The sequence below is a fragment of the Oryctolagus cuniculus genome, chromosome 1 (assembly GCF_051225735.1).
Source record: "Oryctolagus cuniculus isolate XC-2025 breed Fujian yellow rabbit chromosome 1, ASM5122573v1, whole genome shotgun sequence".
In the NCBI taxonomy this organism is placed as follows: Eukaryota; Metazoa; Chordata; class Mammalia; order Lagomorpha; family Leporidae; genus Oryctolagus; species Oryctolagus cuniculus.
Window position 1 is genome coordinate 130246124 of NC_142867.1, and position 21572 is coordinate 130267695.

The 21572-nt window shown below is 38.9% G+C and overlaps 1 protein-coding gene across 1 annotated transcript in view; it reads left to right on the forward strand.

The window, feature by feature from the left end:
• Positions 1-4506, forward strand: part of LOC103345342 (zinc finger protein 248) — a 44930-nt gene extending 40424 nt beyond the window's left edge. Inside the window, exon 4 of the mRNA XM_017338021.3 lies at positions 1266-4506. Within this exon, the coding sequence (XP_017193510.2) occupies positions 1266-2857 (1592 nt within the window). The 3' untranslated portion in view covers positions 2858-4506. The remainder of the gene's footprint in view (positions 1-1265) is intronic.
• The last annotated feature ends 17066 nt before the right edge of the window (positions 4507-21572 follow it).

The window sequence follows — 21572 nt, forward strand, 5'->3', positions numbered from 1 at the left end:
CTTTAAGGGTGGAGTCTGAAGTATGATTTCTCTCTTGTTTTTCAGTATCATTGAAAAATAAGCAAATAAAATGATAAGAAAAATACAGGAAATTAAGCTTTCAGAGAAAATAGGAGGTAACTGATCAAAAGCCTCCAGAAATTCAAATTATCACATAGGAATGTTTATAGAAAGAATTGAGACAAGGTAACTGGCACTGATGATTTCAGAATGAGCTAGAAAACACTTTTCAAAGAAGATGAGCACATCCCGGCTTGCAGAAACAAATTCTCCAAACTGTTTGGGAATGTTTAACTAAAGTGGTATATTTGGACTTTTCTGTACCTGTTGTACTTCTGAGAAGCTGAAGGAGTTGGGTGTCCTTAGAGATTTGGGGAAGCTGTCGTAGAGTTGAGACAAAGTAGTTTTTCAATTTAAAAATCCTAGAAATGATGTTTACCTAGGAAGACTGAATATGAGACAATCATAGATTCAAATCATACTCCTTAAATGTTGTCCTGCTTAAAGTACAGGCACATTTCCCTCTTCTCCACCTGCAAGTAAATGATCTGTTAAACTTTTTCATGTTCATGGTTGAAATATCAGAGAAGCAAGAAACACACAATTTTTATAAAAATAAACTGGAGAAAAAGGACAGGGGAAAAAATGGTTGCTAGGTAGTGGGTGAATATTTTTATTAAATTTTTGTCCATTCTTTAAAATATTTTATAGTCATTTAATCTTTGTGATGAAATATGGCAGAGTGATAGTGATGAAAATTGCAGAGTGATAGTGAGAGGAGAGAGTGAGAAAGAGGTCTTCTATGAGCTCACTTCCAAGATGCCTGCAACATTTAGGTCTAACTAGTCTGAAGCTGAAACTCTAGAATTCATCTAGTCTTCCCTGGTGTCTCACAGGTTCCCAGGCACATGAACCATTATCTGCTTCCTTCCAGTTTACACAGGCAGAGAGCTGTACTGAAAGCAGAGTAGCCAGGGCTCAAACTGACACTGTTTTGAGATGCAAGCATCCCACACATCATAGCACAAACGTCATTCTACCATCCTTGACAAATTCCCATAGTAAACAGGATCATGGGAAACCTCATGGTATATTAATGTATTAAGGAGAAAAACCATATAATGGTCATAAATAAGTACCTCATACTGATTTTGTGAAAATCTTATGCCACTTGGATAACAAGTAACTTCATTCCCTTTACATGAGTATACCAGGAGAAACAGCTATATGTGATTCAGTGACATCATTGCTTTTTCTCATTTCAGTGGTCATGAAAAGGGATGACCTGATTAGGATCAACCAGGAAAATCAGGATAAATATTTGAATCAGGATTTTATGAAAAATAACAAGACATCAGTTCTCGAGAGAGTTGAATTAAGAAAAACTCTTAGTTTAAATTCAAGCCATATTCCAACACTGATTGTTGAAAAGGGTACCTATTCAGGATTGAAGCCTGCGAAATGCAATAAATGTCACGCTATGTATTGCCCCAGTGGGCCTGATCAACTACAGGCTGGAGAGAAATTTGATAACACTAAGATACCTGGAAATTCTCTCCAGTTCTGTGAGCCTCTTGGTCAGCATGACAATATCCACATCACGAAGCAGCCATTTGGACCCACTGGACAAGCAAAAGTCTTCACAAGAAAGATGTTCTATAAATCTGAGAGGGTTCATATGGCAGAAAACTGCGATAAATCAACTGTCACTTTTGGAAAAGCAACTCAAGTAGAAAAAGCTATCCATGAAAATTATAGCCTCAATATGCATCAACAAAGTCACACAAGAAAGAAATTGTATAGGTACATTAGGTATGTTGAACCTGTCATTCACCAGTCACATCTTGCAATAAATCAGATACTAAATACAAGGGAAAAACTCTATACATTTAAACCTTGTGGAAAATCACTCAGTTTTAATTCACCTTATGAATGTAATGACTGTGGAAAAGCCTTTGGACAAAAGTCAGACCTCAGGAAACATCAGCAAATTCACACAGGGGAGAAACCTCATAAATGTAATGACTGTGGAAAAACCTTTGGACGAAAATCAGACCTCTTCATCCATCAGAGAATTCACACAGGGGAGAAACCTCATAAATGTAACAACTGTGGAAAAGCCTTTGCAAGAAAGTCAGACCTCATCATACACCAGCGAATTCATACAGGGGAGAAACCTCATAAATGTAATGATTGTGGAAAAGCCTTTGGACACAAGTCATACCTCATCGTACACCAGCAAATTCACACAGGGGAGAAACCTCATAAATGTAATGACTGTGGAAAAGCCTTTGGACATAAGTCATGTCTCATATTACACCAGAGAATTCACACAGGGGAGAAACCTCATAAATGTGATGACTGTGGAAAAGCCTTTGCAAGAAAGTCATACCTCATATTACACCAGAGAATTCACACAGGGGAGAAACCTCATAAATGTAATGACTGTGGAAAAGCCTTTATACAAAAGTCACACCTCATCGTACACCAGAGAATTCACATGGGGAAGAAACCTCATAAATGTAATGACTGTGGAAAAGCCTTTGGACAAAAGTCATACCTCATCATCCACCAGAGAATTCACACGGGTCAGAAACCTCATGAATGCAATGATTGTGGAAAAGCCTTTGCAAGAAAGTCAGCCTTCATCATACATCAGCGAATTCACACTGGGGAGAAACCTCATAAATGTAATGACTGTGGAAAAGCCTTTGGAAGAAAGTCAGACCTCATTGTACACCAGCGAATTCACACAGGGGAGAAACCTCATAAATGTAATGACTGTGGAAAAGCCTTTGTACGAAAGTCACACCTCATTGTACACCAGAGAAATCACACAGAAGATAAACCTCTTTAGTGTAATGAATGTGGAAAAGCCTTTGGACACAAGTCCTGCCTCATATTACACCAGAGAATTCACATGGGGCAGAAACCTCATGAATGTAATAACTGGAAAAGCCATTGGACAAAAGTCACACCTCATCAAACACCAGAGAATTCACACAGGGCAGAAACCTCATAAATGTAATGACTGTGGAAAAGCCTTTGTATGAAAGTCACACCTCAGATCACACTGGAGAATTCACACAGGGGAGAAACCCCATGAATGTAATGACTGAGGGAAAGCCTCTGGATAAAAGTCAATCCTTTGGAATCATCAGAGAATTCACACAGGGGAGAAACCTCATGAATGTAATGACTTTGGAAAAGCCTTTGGAGAAAAGGCAAAGCTCATATCACAGCAGAGAATTCACACAGGGTAGAAAACTCGTGATTGTTATAACTGTGGAAAGCATTTAGCCGTAAGTCAACCTTCATCGTGCATCAGAGAATTCACATGGGGCAGAAACCTCATGAATGTAATGACTGGAAAAGCCTTTGGACAAAAGTCAAACCTCATAATGCCCCAGAGAAGGCACACAGTGTTGAAACTTCATGAGTGTAATGACTGTGGAAAACTTTTGATTTTAAGTTCCAGTTCCAAATGCGTCAGAGGATTCACACAGGGAAATAACCTTATAAATGTAATAACTGCAGAAAAGTCTTTTCCTATACATTATACCTCATATCATACACAATTCACACAGGGCAGAAACCTTATGAATCTAACGAGTTTGGAAATGCCTTTATAAATCATATGTTATAAAGCATAGCTCATATCACACCAGAGAATTCACACCGGGGAGAAACTTCATGAATGCAATGACTGTAGAAAAGCCCTTGGCAATAAGTCATATCTCTGAATGCATCAGAAAATTCACATGAAGAGAAACCTTTTAAACATAATGACTTGGAAAGCTTTTTCCCATAATTCAGCCCTCATTGCACATCATCAAATTCTTATGGGGGAGAACACTTTGGATATAATGCATATGGAAAGGCCTTTATCCATAAGTAACACCTCATAAAACATCAGAATTCACATGGGGGAGAAACCTTATGAATGGGAATGAGTGTTGGAAAACTCTGCCAAAATCACGCAATATAACATCAGAGAATTTATTACATGGTGGAAATCTTGTAATAAATGTGGGAAAGCCTTTTGTCAAAAGGAATACCTCATAATACATGTAGTTCACACAAGGGAGAGAACTTAAAAATATAATGAATGTGAAGGACTTTTTCCAAAATCAACATAACTATGTGACAAAGCCTTTTGCTGGAATTTACATCCCATACAATAGGCACTCCCATAAGGAAGAAAGGTTGGGACCAGTGCTGTGGCACAGTAGGTTAAAGCCCTGGCCTGAAGTGCTGGCACACCATGTGGGCACCGGTTCTAGTCCTGGCTGCTCCTCTTCTGATTCAGCTCTCTGCTATGGCCTGGAAAAGCAGTAGAAGATGGCCCTGTACCTATGTGGGAGACCCAGAACAAGCTCCTGACTCCTGGCTTTGGATCGCTGCATCCATCTGGGGAGTGAACCAGTGGATGGAAGACCTCTTTCTGCTTCTCTATCTCTCTGTAACTCTGTCTTTCAAATAAATAAAGTAAATAATTTAAAAAAATGAAGTTCAGAAATATTATTAGTGTGACAAAAAGACATTTGTCAGAAATCGATCATTATACATCAGAGAATTCACACAAGGGTTTCTTAGGAATGTAATGAATGTGGAAGTATATTTTCATGGAATTCAGGCTTGCATAAATATGCAGCTCAAAAAATGTGATATCCTTCAAGTGCAGTAGATCTGAAAAAACCATAACCAGAAATTAAACATCAGGCTGGGGCCATGGAGCAGTAGGTTAATCCTCCACCTGTTATGCTGGCATCCCATATGGGTGTCAGTTCTAGTTCCAGCTGCCCCTCTCCCAATGCAGCTCTGTACTGTGGCCTGGGAAAGCAGTAGAAGACAGCCCAAGTGCTTGAGCCTCTGCACCCACATGGGAGACCAGGAAGAAGCACCTGGCTCCTGGCTTCAGATCAGTGCAGCTCTGGCCATTGTGGCCATTTGAGGAGTGAACCAACAGAAGGAAGACCTTTCTCTCTGTCTTTCTCACTGTCTGTTACTCTACCTGTCAAATAAATAAATAAAAATCTTAAAAAACATGAAATTAAACATCAACAAGCACCAGAGAATTCAAACAGTAAAATGTCAATTGAATGAATGTGAAAAAATTCTTCTGCCATTAATCAATTCACATGAAGAGACTCAGAAATGAGAAAACATACATGCATACAAAAGTCATGTACCACATGTCACCTCTCAGTGGTTACCTGACAACTCATAGAAAGAAAAAAATCCTATGACTGTATTGTAATGGGAAATACCTTTATTATTAAGCAAACTTCCACAAAACATAGCAAGATTACAGAGAGAAGTCCCTGAAATATAATTTGTTTGGAAGAATGCTGTGGTGGAATCACACCTTAGTAAGTATTGGGCAGTTTTCATGATGAATTGTGACAGAGCAGTTAAGCATTTTTCAGAATTTTTTTCTCTTATACAAGCTGCACTTTTGGTTTCTTATTATTGTGATCAAGTATATGAACTGAACTGGGCTCTTGTGTAAATTTTGTTAATAAAAATTTAAAGTTGAGTAACAGTGATTTCAACAGTTATTTGGAATACCATCTTCATCAATTACAAAGTTATTTGTTTTATTGCTGATTTGTGGGCCACCCAGGATTCTTTCCCCACATTATTGTAGTGCAAGCCAGTGATGTGACCATAGGCATATCAAGTACACATGTTCCAGCCATAATAGTGTACCCTAGGCCTGGATAATAAGTGTTGTGTGCAGCACAAGGCAATGAGTTTGTGGTGACCCATGAGAAATTTCAACTTATCTGTGCACACATCTGGATTAGACTCCACTACACAAGGTCTATTTGAATATGCAAGTAGATGTTGTCACACACATCTCCCTCATTCTTTAAAGGGACAACCTCAAACCCTATAAGTTGCAACACTCATCTGAATTTTCCTGTATTACTGAGTGCATAATGCCTTTTTCACCCATAATCCCCCTTTTCTACACTTCTTCATTCTATTCCTAATTGCCTTGAGAGAAGACATGGGATGAAATCTATCCAGGTGGTACCCAATGCAACAGAGAAGCAGGAGCATAAATGTAGTATACTTTTTTTTTTTAAAAAAAGATTTATTTATTTATTTGAAAGTCAGAGTTACACAGAAAGAGCAGAGGCAGAGAGAGAGAGAGCATCTTCCACCCAATGGTTCACTCCCCAATTGGCCACAATGGCCCGAACTGTGCTGATCCAAAGCCAGGAGCTTCCTCCAGATGTCCCATGTAGGTGCAGGGGCCCAAGCACTTGGGCTTTCTTCTACTATTTCCCAGGCCATAGCAGAGAGCTAGATTGGAAGTGGAGCAGCTGGGTCTTGAACCAGCACCCATATGGGATGCTGGCACTGCAAGTCAGGGCATTAATCTTCTGTGACAGTGTTGGTCCCTGTAGTACACATTTGTATTAATTTAACTTTTTAATTTTTTTAACTTTTTTTTATATTATTCCCTGCTCCTGCAGGTGGCCCTCATTTTTATTGAAAATGTGCGTTTTTATCCCTTGCAATTTACAAAGTCCTTTCTGGATTTATATAAACCTGATTTACATTCAGTTAATTCCTCAGGATACCCTCAGGAGGAACACATTTCCTAGGTTGCATGGCTATCCCATGATAACAGGGCTACAAATGCTATGATGCATCTAGCTGCAGCAGCTCTTTTATTTCCCATCTAGATAATAGCTGTGCAACTAATCCATTCCACCTCCATTACTACCCAGGAGAAATAGCACTTCATCCCTCTTTAAGTCCCCACAGCTTCTTAGAAGTATTCATCAAATTAAATCTTATTATAAACAGATTTAACAGAAAATGAATGATGTAGCTGCTGGTAGTTTCGGTGAGGTTGAATGATTTGCTGGACTGCTGTTTTGTCTGACTTATCTTTCATATTACTTAGAACTAATTTTTCACAATATTGCTTGCCTGAGCACTTTTTCCTAGGCTCCCAGCTAAACAGGTGTTTGAAGACTAGATTTACTGTTAATTCTCACTAAGGACAGAGGTCCCACATGGAGAGCACAGATTCTTATGTGGTCCTTGGGACAGAGTGAATATTATACCCACTTGATTTAGTACTCAGGCACTGGTCTCCATTGAAGAGAAGAACTCAGCTGAATAGGATATAACTCCCTTCTGATTAAAAAAAAAAGAGATTTACCATGCAAGTGGTGGCAAATTCGTTCAATTTCTGTTTGTTATGAAAGGTCTTTATTTCACCTTCATTCACAAGCTTTGCAGGGTATAATAATCTGGGATGACAGTTTTTTTCTCTTAGGACTTGGGCTAGATTTTGCCATTTTCTCTTAGCCTGCAGGGTTTCTGATGAGAAGTCTGCTGTGAGTCTAATTGGAGATCCTCTGAAAGTAATGTGGTGTTTCTCTCTTACCCATTTTAGAATCTTCTCTTTTTGTTTCACTGCAGCAGTTTGATTACAATGTGTCATGGCAAGGATGTTTTCTGGTCATGTCTATTCAAAGTTCTGTGTGCTTCCTGTACTTGGATGTCTCTTTTTCCAATCCCGGAAAGTTTTCTGCACTAAAAATGCCTTCTAATCCTTTCTCTCTCTTCATGCCTGCAGGAACTCCTAGAACCAGAATATTGGTTTTATTTCTTTATAGTATCCTGTAGATTCCCAACAGTCTTTTTTAGATTTCTAATCTCCTATTCTTATGTTTGGTTTGACTATATACTTTCCTGTGCTCTGTCTACTAAGTCTGATGTTCTCTCTTCTGCCTCTCTGATTCTATTTTTAAGGCTCTCCACTGCACTTTTTATTTGTTCTGTTGAAATCTTCATCTTGATTCCTCCTGATAATTTCAATTTCATGGGAGAGATGTTTTTTCATGTCCTTCTTCATGGATTTCAGTAGTTGGTGCATTTGCTTTCGATTACTTCTATGTAATCTTATGACTAAATTTTTGAATTCTATTTCTTCTATCTCATTATCTTCATGATCTAGTATTGAAGTGTCATGTTCTTTTGGGAGCATGACTATGTTATTCTTATTCTTGCTTCTTGGATTCTTGCATTTGTTTGGCATTTGTGCAGATATTCATCTTTTTTTTTTTCTGCTGTGGTGGTTTTTCTCATTGTATTATGACTGTAGCTTAATGGACTTTCTGCTTTCAGTGAATCTCTAGAGGCTTGTAGTGGGTGTGACCAGAGAGCTCTGTTCAGTTTTCAAGGGGAAAGGGTATGCCTAAGGTGACACCCCCAAGTTTGGCATGTTAAGTCTTCCCTCTCCTCTTTTTAATCAGAAGGGAAGTATATTCTGCTCCGTTGGGCTCTTCTCCTCAATGGAGACCAGTGCCTGAGTACTAGCCCCAGTAGGTATAATATTTGTCTGCTCTGTCCAAAGAACCACACAAAGGATCTGTGTAGTCCTCAGTATAAGTTCAGATTCTCCAGAAATGTCTCTCATCAGGTAGCCAGGAACCCCCAAGCTTGTGGCATCTCCCACTGAGAGTGCTCAAAGTCCCAGCCACACTGCAAGTCTTCCCACACACGCTCAGTTTTTTATTTTTTCACAGTCCTGCTTCAGAAGCTTCACACAGTTACAAGTTCCTAGTTTCCTGTTATTTCTCCCCACCAGAGTCAGGAGTCAGCTGCTTACCTGGTGCAGACACAAGCTGGCACAGCTGTTATGTATGTTCAAAATGGCTCCTGCTCTATCAGCTTGCATGCCTTTGTGAGCTGATTGGAGAGAAAGAAAGGTGTCTGTACTGTGCCCTTTTGTTTCTCTCCTCTATTTTGGCTGACACACTTTCCCTCAGAGATTTAAGCCTCATTCCCTCTAGGTTCCTGCCACATTTTTGCTGGTGGCTCGGGCTACTGTGGTCTTGTCTCACCTCACTTTACAGTTCTGGTGCATAGGCTCTCAGCTGTTGTAGGTGTGAGCTGTGGGCACCATGCCCACAGGTGTCCACCTCTACCATGTCCCTCTAATGTCAGTAGAATTTCCTCTGTCATTTTTTTCCTAACTCTTCCCTGAGACTACTCTATTTCCACTTTTTTAAAACTATCTTCTCCTGGGCTAGAGCAGTAAGTGCCCTCCCTACTCCACCATCCAATTATTAGTCCATCTGTATATGATTATGCCTCTGTTTCTGCCAAATTACTAATTTATACACCATATAATCAAAATTGAATGCCTTCCCTGGAATGCATATTTATGTTGTCATTTGCTACTGTCACCTGCATGTGTAGTGAATAACCCAATTTGTGACATTCCTAACACAGGGAAATGATGGGTACCATGGTTTGGTTTCTAATTGTGTGGTCATCAACTCACTCTAAATGCTGGAAGTTGTCCCAGCAACTGTCATGTGTACAGGATTTGAGTACATCGCAGTGCCAGCACCATCATGGTCATCAGCATAGGATACATTCTTAATGTTTCTAGATGCTCTTGGAACTTTAAATTATTTTCTGATTGTGGAAACTTTCCAAACGACAAGTCTGTATCATACTGTAATTTTTCCAGTTTATTCTGGACTGTTTTTTCTCCAAATAGGCATCCACATATTTGTTTTTTAATTATGGCTCACATTAAAATACACATTGTTACTAAGGGCAAGGCAAAGTTTTAACTTCCATGTGCATCAGGTTTCTATTTTTTATTTTGTCTTTCATTTTATTAATTTCATCTGAGTATGTCAATATCCACATGGAAACCAATCTTAGCGCTGCCAAGGTATGATGATTCTTTGGGACACTTACATTTTCATGTTATGAATGCACTAAATAATGTTCAAGTTGTCTTAGCAACCTCTATCTTTATGGCCTATCAAATAATTTTAGAACATTACATTCTTTTACACTTTCATGGACACTTTTTTATAGCTTCTTTATATTTAGAGAATCAAAATTGTCATTCTCTTTAAAATTTCCATGCATTAGATCGAGACAATTTTATCTCGGTTTTAAAATTACTGAATTCAAAGACATAAGCTTTCTTTGATTTAAGAGAGCACAAATTTTCTGTATTTAAATGTGTATTTAGGGCTATTTTTATTAATATCTGTTACATCTCCTTGTAACCTTATTCCTGCTTCTACTAAATTTACCATTTGTACACACAACTGTCAATATACAACATATATTGAAATGAATAGATTTCTCTATTTTTCATGTTTATTCAAATTTATTATTACACCTCAATAAATAGTCAATAACCTAATTTGTGCCAGTTCTAGTGCAGGGAACTTCAGGCTACCATGATTTACATTATCATTGTAAGGCCATCAACTATCTAAATTCTGGAAGATGTCCAAATTTTATTTTCACAGTATATGAGAACAATTTAGGGCCAGTTCCATCACTCATTAGCAGGAGATTTCATTCTTAGCCTTACAAACATTCATGGAACTTGAAATTAACCTTTAATTATGAAAATTTTTAAATTCACTGGAGTCACTCTTTTGCACAAATATTTTAGTCTAGGCCAATCCTAGCTCTGTGAGTCTGTGGCCATGGTGATTTCACTTTTATTGTAAGATCATCATCACCCCCAACATTCTGTAAGTTGCCCTGGAAACTGTCAGGTACACAGTGTCTCAGGGCCATTTTAGCCAAGGGTAATAATTCTTTCTCCTCAATGTAATATATATATATATGAATATATGGAACATATATAATATACATATATTTTAAACATATGTAAATTTGCCACTGTGTGTCTAGATACTAGTATATTTCCTGAAAATTATGTGGGAAAATAGTGGGATCTTAATGTTATTTTTATCTCAGAATTATGTATGTTTATTTAATTTTAGAGGTTGGTAGCCTTGGAGACACAGAGAAATAGATTATGAGCTACAATTTGGTGGCTCACTCTTCACTCTTGTAATGATCAGAAAGTGAATTATTACAGAAATCTGAGCTATTCTTTTCTGATTATAAATACATTATAAAAATTTAAAAATGTTGCTCTATATACATTTATATTAAAAATTATATATATGTACATTTACATTGTAATGTCATAAATTACACACACACATGTTATATACATAAACACCTTTAAAATTCTCCTGGTTATTGGTATTATTTTTTTGAATTTTAAATATTTACTTCTTTTTAAAATGTTAAGTAATATAAGTTTTATATATTTCATATATACAGATTAATGAATGTAAGTGACACTTCTCCTGATACCCTCCCTCCCACACACACTCCAACCCTTTCTCCTCTTCCCTCTCACATTCCCACTTAAATTTTACAAAATCTGTTTTCAGTTTACTTAATGATTGTATAGTTAACCTACACTAAGTAAGAGTTCAACAAGTCAGCAAATAGTATGAAGAAAAAAAATAAATTAAAAAATATCACTGTTTCTCAATGGAAGAGACAAGGGCTGTAAACAATCATCAAATCTCAAAATGTGTATCTAACTCCAATACATTACCTTTTAGGTACTCTATTAGCTACCTCAGATCAGGGAAAATATATGATATCTGTCTTTTGGGGACTGGTTTATTTCACTAAGTATAATGGTTTTCAGTTGCATCTATCTTGTTGCAAAAGAAAGGGTTTCTTTTTCTTTTTGTATAACTGAGTAGTATGCCATAGTGTGTATATACCATAATTTTTTTATCAAGTCAACAATTGATTGATATCTGGATTGTTCCCAGATCTCAGCTATTATGCATTGTGCTGCAATGAACATGGGGTTATAGATAACTCTTACATATGCTAAGTTCTTTTGGTTTGGGTAAATTCCAAGAAGTGGGATGGCTGGATCATATGGTAGGTCTATAATCAGATTTGTAAGATGTCTCCATATGGTCTTTCATAGTGGCTTGCACCAGTTACATTCCCACCAACCGTGGGCCAGGGTAACTTTTTTTCCACATCCTCATCAGTTTTGTCATTTGTTGACTTCTTTTCTTTCTTTTTTTTTTTTTTTTTTTGACAGGCAGAGTTAGTCAGTGAGAGAGAGAGACAGACAGAGAGAAAAGTCTTCCTTCCATTGGTTCACCCCCCAAATGGCCACTATGGCTGGCATGCTGCAGCTAGTGCACTGTGCTGATCTGAAGCCAGGAGCCAGGTACTTCCTCCTGGTCTCCCATGAGGGTGCTATTCTTTCTTCCTTAGTTCTGACTCTTAAAACTGTTCCAAATTATGGGATTTGATTCAATGCACCAGGTCTTAAATTTAAGTTTTTATTTCTGACTTCTGAACAACCAAAGAGACAGATTTTGTGTTATTTTAAAGTAATTTATTTAGTTCTCTTCATGCCTCTTAAGTTCTAATTGTTTAAAACAACTGAGTTTTAAAGGAGTTATGATTTGATCAAATCTGGTCTATACTTTGTCATGATGTTAAGCCAGATATTTTAAGCCTTCTTGTCATCTTTGACAGGCATTCAAAAAAATCAAAGTTCCAAAGAATTTGGACTTTGATATTTCCAGTTGGGTCCCTGGAAATGTCAAAGGATCTATGTCTCTCATCTTCAAGAGACACCAGCTAATCAATCAGGCAACTTGGGTTGTATTAAAGGTACTGTTAAAATGTGAAGTCGTGCTAAATTTTAAGTTTTGATAATATAAAATGCCACTGATACAAATGTCTGAAAGTTAAAAAGTCTAATGATCTCGTGTTACTAGACATGATGGTTATCTTAATGAGAAAGGCCCAGAGGCCTAAAAGAATGAAATGTTTTGTAAAATCCTATAGGTGCTTTTGAAAATACTGTGTGAAGTAAGCAAATACCTCTTGGTTAATAAGTTTATCATTTGAAACATGGCTAAAGTCTTTTCTCATCCACAGTTTTGTATATCAGATTTGCTGCTCATTAAACTAAAACATTGTTGGTTCTGTGTTTAGCTGCCCTCCTATAGGTTCTGATGGACTTTTCCCAGCCACTTCTATTGTATTCAGTAGTTTTGAATTGTTCTGTAAACAGATGAAGTCAATAACGCACTACAGGTTCCAACTGGAAGAAAGCATGGTTAATCAAGTTCACCAAGAACAGAAAGTAATTTTAATTGGTTGGTAATAAAACAACAGCTAAAGATTTTAGAAAACTATTACTAAAACTGCTTTATTGTTCTATCTTGTATGTTGTGTTATGTGTGTGTTCATGTTGTATGTCTACATGGGAAAATTTATTTTGAGCTCTGTCTTAATTGGTTTATCAAGGAAAGATTGCTATAAATTTAATAGCTAAAATTAATTGAAGATTCATGTGACCTGAATCTATCAGATGTTTTAAATTTGTTGATAGAAAGAAACTAAAAATGTTTTATGTTTTTGTTTGCTGTTTAAACAAGCCACACCGTGTTAGATATTTAAGATATATTTAAATACATGTATTCTTAAAATTTATAGAAGGCATTGGACCTTCCAGTAAATATTTTATAAGCTATTATTTAATGGTTAAAACCACTTGCTAAGATTCCATTTGGCATTGTCAGTGTGTATTCTGGCAAGCCTGACTTGTTCCCACATTTCTCTATTCTCTTTAAGACGGGACACTGACTCTGTCCTGAGGGATTCCTCAAGATGTAGTTTGATTTTTAGATCTTATGAAAGGAGTGACTAACATATTCTGTGTAACAACATAGCCAAAATGAAAGCTTAAATCATAATTTCACAGCTGGATTTACTCACCATGGGATCCCAAATCCCCTTGGGCTAGATGATGAAAGTGACATCAAAAGTTTTAATATAATTATATATGATCAAGTTTAAAAGTGACTGCATTTGATTGCATTAAGTTTTAAATTGGTCATATAGAAGGCACTAATTGTTAAAGTGGTCATATCAATAGAATTAATAGAATTAAAGAGGAGTAATGCTTCAACATGGGAAGCAGTCCATACAACAGACTCATAGAATGGCAATTGCTCTAAGTAACAATCAGTGACCTCAGAGTCATCCCTAAAGGCATTCTGGTCTGGCTAAAAAGCCCACAAGAGCATTTCAGGCATGGAAATTCAGGACACTTGTGCAAAAAGGTGTGCCTACATGGAGAGCCACCCTGGGTGAGACCCCAGTTGAAAGAAGTAGTCATCAAAGAAGGATGTACTCTCTTCAAAGGGAGAACTTTCACTTTGCTTAGGTCCTTCTCTAAATATTGATGGAGTTTGTGGATTCAGAAGGCTTCCATAGCCTAGACAGCTTATCTCAGGAGCCTTGAGTGATCACTGACATCACACAAAAGAGTGAATTGTTAAATTAACCATAGGAGTCACTGGATTCCCATGCAAGACCTTAAGACTATGCTTAAAAAACAGACGGGAGAGTATGGTACCCTCACTGTGAGTGTGTTAACTTTGCTCCTTTGCTGCTTTCACCTTAAATTTCTCACAGGTCTCACCCCCTGGAGAGCCACCAGCAGTGAGACACTGGAGACCTCTCATAGGTGCAACCCAATTGCCTCTGGTTTGATGGAGGGACCTGACCACCCAACAATGGAAGGGGCCTGATCCCCTCATAATGATGGGCAAAGGTTTTGCTTGTGCTTTCCAGAGACCACTTTGCGGCCTGTGTGGATACCAGCCTGAAATGCCAAACCCTGGACCCAGTCTGAAAGCTGACCCTCTAGAAACCAACTTTAGCACCTTTCCCTGAAGAAGCCATTCATAGAAAGATCCTCTTCAGATCGATTACAGCTTAAATGGAAGGGACCTTACTAGGTGCTACTGAACATGACTACCTCAGTAAAATTAGGATTAAATGTCTACCTCTCAAGTCCTCACAGGTGTACTCAAAAGACATGCCTGATTATTCCTGTAAGCCAGAGATCTTCAGCAAAAAGATAAATAAAGCCTTTGCTTTCCTCACATCAAGTGTTGCATCTGAAGGCAGGCATGATGTACCTGCCTCTTTGCTTCTCTCTGTTATTAATAATAAAGTTCCTAATGTGTTCTTCTATTATAATTCTCTATACTCAAGCTAAATGGGTTTATAATGTATCACCACCCACTATCTGGGAGTCTGTAGGATGTGGTTTTTTCATCTTGAAGGGGCGCTCCACTTACAATTGGTCATGGTCCATTTTTGCTCGTACTAATTAACAAACTTATATGTTTCAGAACTCAACAACTTCTGGGAGAAACTGACCATGCAGGGGACACAGACATTGGTGGTGACCAAGAATGCTCCAGTTCACAAAGAGAATTTTTAGGTGAGATAGGCAGAGACTTCCAGACCCAGGACAGGCAAGGCCTGCACTTCATCCCTTATAAACAGGAAGCAGCTATAGAAGATGTGATGATTTTACACCCTTGAATATCCCTTGGATTAAGGGAATGGAGTCACTGAAGGGGAATGATGTAGGCAGTCTATATCATTAGGTTTGAGAGCTGGAAGGCTACACATTCATCACATTTTCCCCATGCCCCCTGTGTGATCTCATGCCCCTGCTTTCCCATACCTGTGCACCTGCCTGCCAATTACAAAGGCCTGAAACATGGTGGGCCTGGCCTTTTTCCCTTTGCCCTTCTTTTCCTCCCTGCTCTTAATCCCCATGGTAGGCATTCTTCAATTTAATTTAAAGCTTATTGTGGGCTGCGATTTGTTGCTGTGCAATGCTAAGCAGAGTCACACTTGCCCTAAAACAAAGGAGGGAGATGTGGATGATCCTGTGAGACTTCCTGCCTAGCCCATGTGGCTAGCCTGACTGATGGTGGGAGGTGGGAGCCTCAGGCACATTTCCTCCCACCCCTACCTTCTGCCAATTAGGCAAACTTCTGCTGGGGGTGGACCAGGCCCACCTGGAAAGCTACGCTAGCTATGAGACCTTCAAGCTGATTGGAGATGCATATTGGTGCCAGCGTTGGTTCTATCTTATAGAGTTAGTGTTGCCCTGAATTAGTTACACCCCTTCTGCCTGCCCTTTAAAAGTGTACATGGTCACTAATAAAGGTGGACATGTTCACTGAAGCTTGTCCCCAGTGCTTCCTGTGGAAGAACACCATTGCCTCACTCTCCCCGATGGTGTGGGCCTCACAGGACAAGTCCACAGCTCTTGGCCTGCTCCCTGCTTGGTATGGCCCCTACTTAATTTCCAGACTTTCTCCTTTAGATAGAGCCCTCACTCTCCTATGCATTTTTCTCACTGAATAAAAGCTTAAAAACTTAGCTTATCATCTGGTCTATTTGAGCCAGTATTCAGAATTTGTCTCTGAATTCATGGCAAGAACCCACAGAGCTTATTAATTTCAGAAATATTAATAAGTGCTGAAGTCTCAGGGCCAAATTATGGAGTCTTTTATTTCTGAAAGCCAGGAGCTGCACAGGGACATGTGTTCTCCAAATCATACTGCCCTGATAGAGCTCAAGGTTGAACATGCAGATGAATATTTGTGAGATGGGATAACTTCAGTCAGAGTAAAGTTAAGTTTCAAGATAAAGTCTGGGACCTGGCACTGTGGTGTAGTGGCCTAAGCCTCTACAGTGCCATAATCCCAGATGGGCTCCAGTTGGAGTCCCTGCTGCTGCACTTCTGATCCAGCTCTCTCCTTTGGCCTGGGAAAGCAGTGGAAGATGGTCCAAGTCCTTGGGCCCCTGCACCTATGTTGGGGACTTGGTTTGAAGCTCCTGGCTTTGGATTGGCCCAGCTCTGGCCATTTGGGGAGTGACCAGCAGATGGAAGATCTTTCTCTCTGTCTTTCTTTCTCTATCTGTAACTCTACCTGTCAAATAAATAAATAAAATATTTAAAAAGAAAAGATAAAGTCTGCCTGATTTTTTTTTTTTTGGACAGGCAGAGTTAGACAGTGAGAGAGAGAGACAGAGAGAAAGTACTTCCTTCCATTGGTTCACCCCCCCCCCCATGACCACTATGGCCAGTACACTGCTCTAATCCAAAGCCAGGAACCAGGTGCTTCCTCCTGGTCTCCCATGCAGGTGCAGGGCCCAAGCACTTGGGCATCCTCCCCTGCCTTCCTGGGCCACAGCACAGAGCTGGACTGGAAAAGGAGCAACACGGACTAGAACCAGGGGTGCCCGCACCACAGGTGGAGGATTAGCCTAGTGAGCTGTGGTCTGCCTGATTTTGTATCACTGTTTTGTTGTTGCTGAGGCCTGAGGCAGCTTTCCTAGTTTATCTCAGTGTGCATGGCGGGGGGGGGGGGGGGCGTCCCTATACCTCTTCAGTGGATGGGGTGTTTGAAAAACTTAACATTGTTTCCTGACTTAAAAATTCTCAGGAAAGTGAAAATACAAGAAGACTCCATCAATATGATAAAGAATATATATGATGAAACTCCAAAACATATTTAATGAGAAAAATTAAAATAGTTTACCATTAATATCAGGAACAAGATAGTAATTTGTTTTCACTACTTTTATTCAAATTAGTAGTGAAGATTCTAGAAATAAAAAGAAATAAAAGTAGTGAAGTTGAAAGGAAGAAGAAAAGATGGGCTGGCGCCGTGGCTCAATAGGCTAATCCTCTACCTGCGGCACCAGCACCCCGGGTTCTAGTCCCAGTCAGGGCACTGGATTCTGTCCCGGTTGCTCCTCTTCCAGTCCATCTCTCTGCTGTGGCCTGGGAAGGCAGTGGAGGATGGCCCAAGTGCTTGGGCCCTGTTCCCGCATAAGAGACCAGGAGGAAGGACCTGGCTCCTGGTTTCAGATCAGTGCGGTGTACCAGATGCAGTGTGCCAGCCGTCGTGGCCATTTGGGGGGTGAACCAACAGAAGGAAGACCTTTCTCTCTGTCTCTCTCACTGTCTATAACTCTCTCTCTCTCTGTCTCTCTCTCTCTCTGTCTACTCTGCCTGGCCAAAAAAAAAAAAAAAAAAATTCACTGTGGATCTCAGCACAGCAATTGCAGAAGTTGCCATTAACTCAAGTAGGGAAGACTACCTAAGGGACAGGTATGAGAAAGAATAACATTAGTAATATTTTGGACATGTTGGGATTTAAGTACACAATAGATAATCAAAGAGAGGTCTCAAGTAGGCAGTGTGATATGCCAATCTAAAATTAAGGAAGGGTTCCTTGGCTGGAGATACACATTTGGAAACCATTAGTACAAACAAGGTTGTAAAAGTCATTAGAAAGAATATAAAAGACTGAGCTCTACAGCACTTCTGTTTAAAAAGGAGGAGATGAGAAAAAAACAAAAAACAAAAGAAATAGGCTATGGTGGATACACTAGAAAAGCAATAGAAAAACTAGGTGAGTGACAGTTTTAATGCTTATTTCAGAATATGTATGAGTGATAATGCCCAGCATTTTCCATTACTGATTTTGGATGATGACCATTCTTACTGGGGTGAGGGGACACACACTGTAATTCTTATTTGCATTTCCTTGATGGCAGTGATCCTGGAGTTTTTTCATCTGTCTGTTGGCTTTTTTTTTAAGATTTATTTATTTATTTCAAAGTCAGAGTTACACACAGAGAGAAGGGGGGGGCTTCCACCCACTGGTTCACCCCCCACATGGCTGCAATGGCTGGAGCTAACCCAGTACGGAGCAAGGAGCCAGGAGCTTCTTCTGGGTCTCCCACATGGGTGCAGGGGCCCAAGGATTTGGGCCATTTCTACTCTTTCCTGGGCCATAGCAGAGAGCTGGATCAGAAGTGGAGCAGCTGGGACTTGAACCAGCACCCATATGGAATACTGGTACTGCAGGCGGTAGCTGTACCTACTATGCCACAGTGCTGGCCCCATGTTGGCCTTTTTTATTTCATCCTTTGAAAATGCTTGTTCCTGCCCTTGGTACATTTTTAACTGGATTATTTTGTTGTTGAGTTTCTGGAACTCCTTATATATTCTTGATATTAATCCTTTATTGGATACATAGTTTTCAAATATTTTCTCTCATTGTTTTGATTACCTCTTCACTTTGTTAATTTTCTTTTTTGTGAAACAATTTCTTAGATTGATGTAATCACATTAGTCTATTGGTGTTTTATTACTTGTGCTTCTGCTATCTTATTCAAGAATTCACTGCCTAGGCCAATAGCCTTTCCCTTATGTTGTTCATCAGTAATGTGACGGTTTCAGATATTAGGTTTAGATCCTTGATCCATTGTGAGTTGATTCTTGTATAGGGAGTAAGATATAGGTTTGATTTGGAACTACAGCAGTGGAAATCCAGCTTTCCAAACATCATTTATAGAAGAGATAGAATTCATTTCTAAAATACTTATTTATTTAAAAGAGAGAGACACAGGGAGGGAGAGGAAGAGAGACAGAGATTTTCAGTCTGCCAGTTCTCTCCCCAAATGGCTTCAATGGTCAAGGCTGGCCCAGGTCAAATCCAGGAGCATAGAGCTCCTTCTGGGTCTCTCACATGGGCACCGGGACCCAAGGTGCATTACAACAAAGGTGGATTGGAAGTGGAGCAGCTGAGGCTTGAACCAGCACCCATATGGGATGCAGAAACTGCAGGTGGAAGCTTGACATTTTATGCCCCATAGCCAGCCCAGAAGCAGCTGAATTTTATCAAACTTTGAAGGAAGAACTGACCCCCATTCTTAAATTATTCAAAACAATTGAAAGGGATAAAATCAACCCAAATCTATTCTTTGAGGCAAAAATTAGCTCAATTACAAAAGCACAGAGATGCAATAAATAAGAACTATACACCAATATCCATAATGGACATAGCTTCAAAATCCTCAACAAAATGGTATGAAATACATCAATAAAACCATCAATAATACATCAATAAGACCCAAAGTAGAATTTATTCAAGGGATTCAGTGGTAGTTCAACATATGCAAATAAATAAATATGTTTTTAAAATCAATAAAATGAAAGATAAAACCATTTGATTTTCTGATAGATGCAGAGAACCATTTGATAAAATGACATCCTTTCATGATAAAAACCCTTAACATTTGGGATAGAAGAAGCATACATTGACACAATCAAAGCAATATATGACTAAACCACAGGCAGCATCATATTGAATGAGGAAAAGCTGTGAAGGATTTCACTAAGTCTGGAACCAAAGATGACCATTTTCATTATTATTTTTTCAGTATATTTCTGGAAGTTTTAGTCAGGCATTAGGCAAAAAAAAAAGTGATACAAATTGGAAAGGAGGAATTCCAATTATCCCTTTTTGCAGATAATATAGTCCTTTGTATACAGGAACCAAAAGACTCCACTAAGAGACTATTAGATCTCATAAGTGAATTAAGAAAATTTGCAGGATGTAAGATCAACACACACAAACCAGTGTCATTCTTATACATGAACAATTCTCTGCCTGAGAAAGAACTGTAAGATTAGGCCCATTTACAATAGCTAAAAAGAAAAAAAAAGACCCTTGGGATAAATTTAATCAAGAATGTGAAAGATCTCTACAATGAAAATTACAAAACCTTAATTAAAGAAACAAAGGACAAGGGCAGCACCACGGCTCACTAAGCTAATCCTCTGCCTTGCGGCGCCGGCACACCAGGTTCTAGTCCCGGTTGGGGTGCTGGATTCTGTCCTGTTTGCCCCTCTTCCAGGCCAGCTGTCTGCTGTGGCAAGGGAGTGCGGTGGAGGATGGCCCAAGTGCTTGGGCCCTGCACCCCATGGGAGACCAGGAGAAGTACCTGGCTCCTGCCATCAGATCAGTGTGGTGCGCTGGCCACAGCGCGCTGGCCATGGTGGCCATTGGAGGGTGAACCAATGGCAAAAGCAAGACCTTTCTCTCTGTCTCTCTCTCTCTCTCTCACTGTCCATTTTGCCTATCAAAAAAAAACCGAAGGACATAAAAATGGGAAAAATCTCTCATATTCAGAGAACAGAGAAAGTAATATCATCAAAATGTCCAAGGACATTCTTCACAATTGTAGATAAAACTGATTTCAAATTTCATAAGAAAAGAAAGAAGATCCCAATTACTGAATCTTAAGTAGAAATGAAGCTGCAGGCATCAGAATACAAGATTCCAAGACATAATAGAGGTCTGCTGTAATCAAAACAGCTTAGTACTGGAACAAAAATAGACATGTAAACAAATGGGACAGAATAGAAACCCCAGAAAGGAAAACACACATTGACAACCAACTAAAATTTGACAAATGAGCTAAAATCACTCCTTGGATGCAAGTATTTTAGAAGAAAAATGAGGAAGCTATTTTGGAGAAGAGTGTTGTGTTGAGAACAATACTACTGACAGGTTACATTAAATGACATTGAAGAAATGATCTCTAATTTTATAAAAATCACTGTCAACCTGGAGAGAACAAATTTTGAATGGTCAGGGGAGTGGAAATTACTGGAATGAGTTAAGGAGTAAAGGAAAAGGATATTTGAGACAAATCGTAAAGGCAGCCTTTCACAGTCATCATTGTTGAGTGACGTAATCATACACAATCTAATTTTACTTTATCTGTGTTTTCTAATCCTTAAATAATGGTTACAAATTATATTGGCAATACTTCAAAGCTTTTAAACTATGAAGTGAATATACAGCAGTAAAAGGCAGATCAAGGTACTAAATGATACACATCTAAAGCTAAAGAATAAAATGACTTCTTCAAAATTCCCAAATATGTGTTATGTATACTATTTATCATCTTGATTAGGTTTATAGATAGCATAAAATGTTTGAAAAACTTAACAACTTGGTAATTCTACC